This window comes from Rutidosis leptorrhynchoides, chromosome 7, assembly GCF_046630445.1.
Source record: "Rutidosis leptorrhynchoides isolate AG116_Rl617_1_P2 chromosome 7, CSIRO_AGI_Rlap_v1, whole genome shotgun sequence".
NCBI lineage: Eukaryota > Viridiplantae > Streptophyta > Magnoliopsida > Asterales > Asteraceae > Rutidosis > Rutidosis leptorrhynchoides.
Window position 1 is genome coordinate 58,464,993 of NC_092339.1, and position 2,536 is coordinate 58,467,528.

The following is a 2,536-nucleotide window of genomic DNA, read 5'->3' on the forward strand; positions in this document are numbered from 1 at the left end:
GACGATAATGATTTGATAATGAAAACGATATTGGAAATGAAGCTGAAGAATGAGAATGAAATGATTATGAAGATGATGAAGATGATAAAGAGGAAGACCATAACAATTTTAAAAAAACTTAAGGGACCAAAAATGTATATTTTAACTAACGATCGTTAATGACTTTAACAAAGATTACCCAATTTAACACTTTTTTAAATCGTAACCATTTTCTTGAGCATAAATAGAATTGAAATCCTTTTCGGTCTTAAGCAAATTGAGAGTTACCTTGATTGTCAAATTGGAAAACTTAGGTTACCTTTTCGGGTCATTTGCCCTAATAATAAAACCAAAAGAAATTCTAAGATATGTTATAAATTATTTGTTTACTACGTATTAGTTTTGTTAAGCAAGTAAATTTCCATAAGGAAGAATTCAGTACAAGCTGTATATCCGGCATAAATTTTAAAGATAAGAGTATAAGACATAAATTCAAAAACTTAGGATTTAAAACCACCAGCTGTATATCCGGCATCAACAACAATAATTTGTCCAGTAATGTAAGATGCTCCTGGAAGGCAAAGGAACGCTACCAACGGTGATATTTCGTCAGTTTCTGCGATTGGTCGAAGTGGAGTGCGAGCCATCAACTGACCATACGCTGCCATTATTTTCTCATCAATCGTCGCCTGTTTCATAATAATACGTTACTCTAGCTCCCCAAAACTTAGTTTTAACAATGGATGGAAAATAATCAGACATGTGACCCCAAGTCAATTACATGTATGTCTCACAACATGTCACATAGAATTTGTAGGAATATTAATGTCACATTTTGAGACTCAAAGAGATTGATCAAACCGATTATCAGTGATTCTAAATGGATAGTTTTATCATGTATCAGCCGGGTCGATCCATGGGTTATTTCAGATTGTATAGTTCCACAGAAAGTAATAACATATTCTGTAAAAAGTTGATATGCAAAAAATAATTACAAATTTAATATCTAAACCAATAGGCAACAACCAATTTATTTTCACAGACTTCTTAACTAACTTTATTCTTAAGAATATGGTATACTTTAAATCAACTTGTTTTCACCTAAATAGATTGATATTAACTCTTTAATTCTTATACCTAATGTGTGGCCTAACTTGAACCCGAATACAGATAGGGCGGGTACAAAAACTTAATAATTTTTCCATTGACAGCGGGGTAAACACTAATAAAAATCTCATTTATTTATTTATTTATTTATTTTTTTAAATCCAGGTGGGGCGTATGCCCCTACCTGTCCTCAATATATTCCGCCCCTACATCTAATCTAAGAGCTAGTATTGTGAAGACTTACAGAACTGTTGATTGTGGTTCTGACGCCCCATGGTGCAACACAATTGGTGCGGATATTGTCTTTCGCCCACTCACAAGCCAAGTTTTTCGTCAGTTGATTGATAGCTCCTGCACGTACGAGTCAATCAATAACAGATGATATATTAGTTCTAATTGTAACTTCCTTAAAAAAGAGAATAAAGCTAAGGGGAGTTAGGTAAATCACCTTTAGCGGCTGCATAAACCGAGATAGAAGGAAGGGCCATGACACCAGCAACAGAAGAGATGAAAACGATGCTAGCGTTGCCTGATGATTTCAGCAATGGGTATGCAAGTTGAGTTAAATGGTAAGGGGATTCAAAGTTAGTCCCCATTATATGCGCATAATCCTCACTCGTATGTTCTGTTGCATCCTTAAGTAACGTCGTTCCAGCATTGTTTATCTAAAACATTCATTATTAGTCCCGAGTCGAGACCACTATATGATTTAAAATGGAAGAATAAGTTTTTCGACGTACAAGGATGTCGAGTTTGGAGTTAAAGACAGAAGAGACAGTATTGATGAGATGTTCCCTTTGTTCCTTAGACGTTAAATCGCAAACAGAAGCGGTTACATCATACCCTTTACCTTTCCATTCTTCAAGCCTTTCATTGATCTCCTTTTGATTCCTGGAACAAGTATGTATAGATGCACCAAACCCTGCCAATTCTTCCACTATTGCATAACTAGTACATAATTATAACAAATAGTTATATATTGATCATCAATACACAAATACATATTATATATTAACTTTTAAGTAACTGGACTAATTATAATTATTACCCAATGCCTTTGGTACCACCAGTCACAAGTGCAGTCTTGCCCTTGAGAGACCACCGTTGTTCTCTGCTACATGCCATTGTACGTTTTCAGTTTCACCCGCCTTAACTGACAATGTGTGTACATGTAGTGTGTGTGTGTATATATATATATATATATATATATATATATATATATATATAGGGGCAGGATCAATGGGGAAGTAACCAATCGGGGGAAGCAAAATTTTTTTTTTTTTCGTTTTTTTTGAATTTTTTTTTCCGGCATCAAGATCACACGAAAATATGAACATTTAGAAGAGACACTTCGTGATGAATGTTATTATTTAGGCGGGAAAACGATCGACAAAAATAACATTCAAGATAATATTGTTCGTGAGGAATATGAACTTTTTTTTTTTCTTCA

General features: G+C 34.2%; 1 protein-coding gene across 1 annotated transcript; it reads right to left on the reverse strand.

Annotated features, from left to right (window-relative positions):
- Positions 1 to 355: 355 nt before the first annotated feature.
- Positions 356 to 2,258, reverse strand: LOC139857218 (tropinone reductase homolog At5g06060-like). The gene is made up of 5 exons (XM_071845958.1): positions 2,135 to 2,258; positions 1,827 to 2,034; positions 1,535 to 1,751; positions 1,331 to 1,437; positions 356 to 668 (listed from the first exon to the last, which is right to left on the reverse strand). Exons 1-5 carry the CDS (start codon positions 2,209 to 2,211, stop codon positions 480 to 482), a joined length of 798 nt encoding a protein of 265 aa, XP_071702059.1. The 5' UTR covers positions 2,212 to 2,258; the 3' UTR covers positions 356 to 479.
- Positions 2,259 to 2,536: the final 278 nt, after the last annotated feature.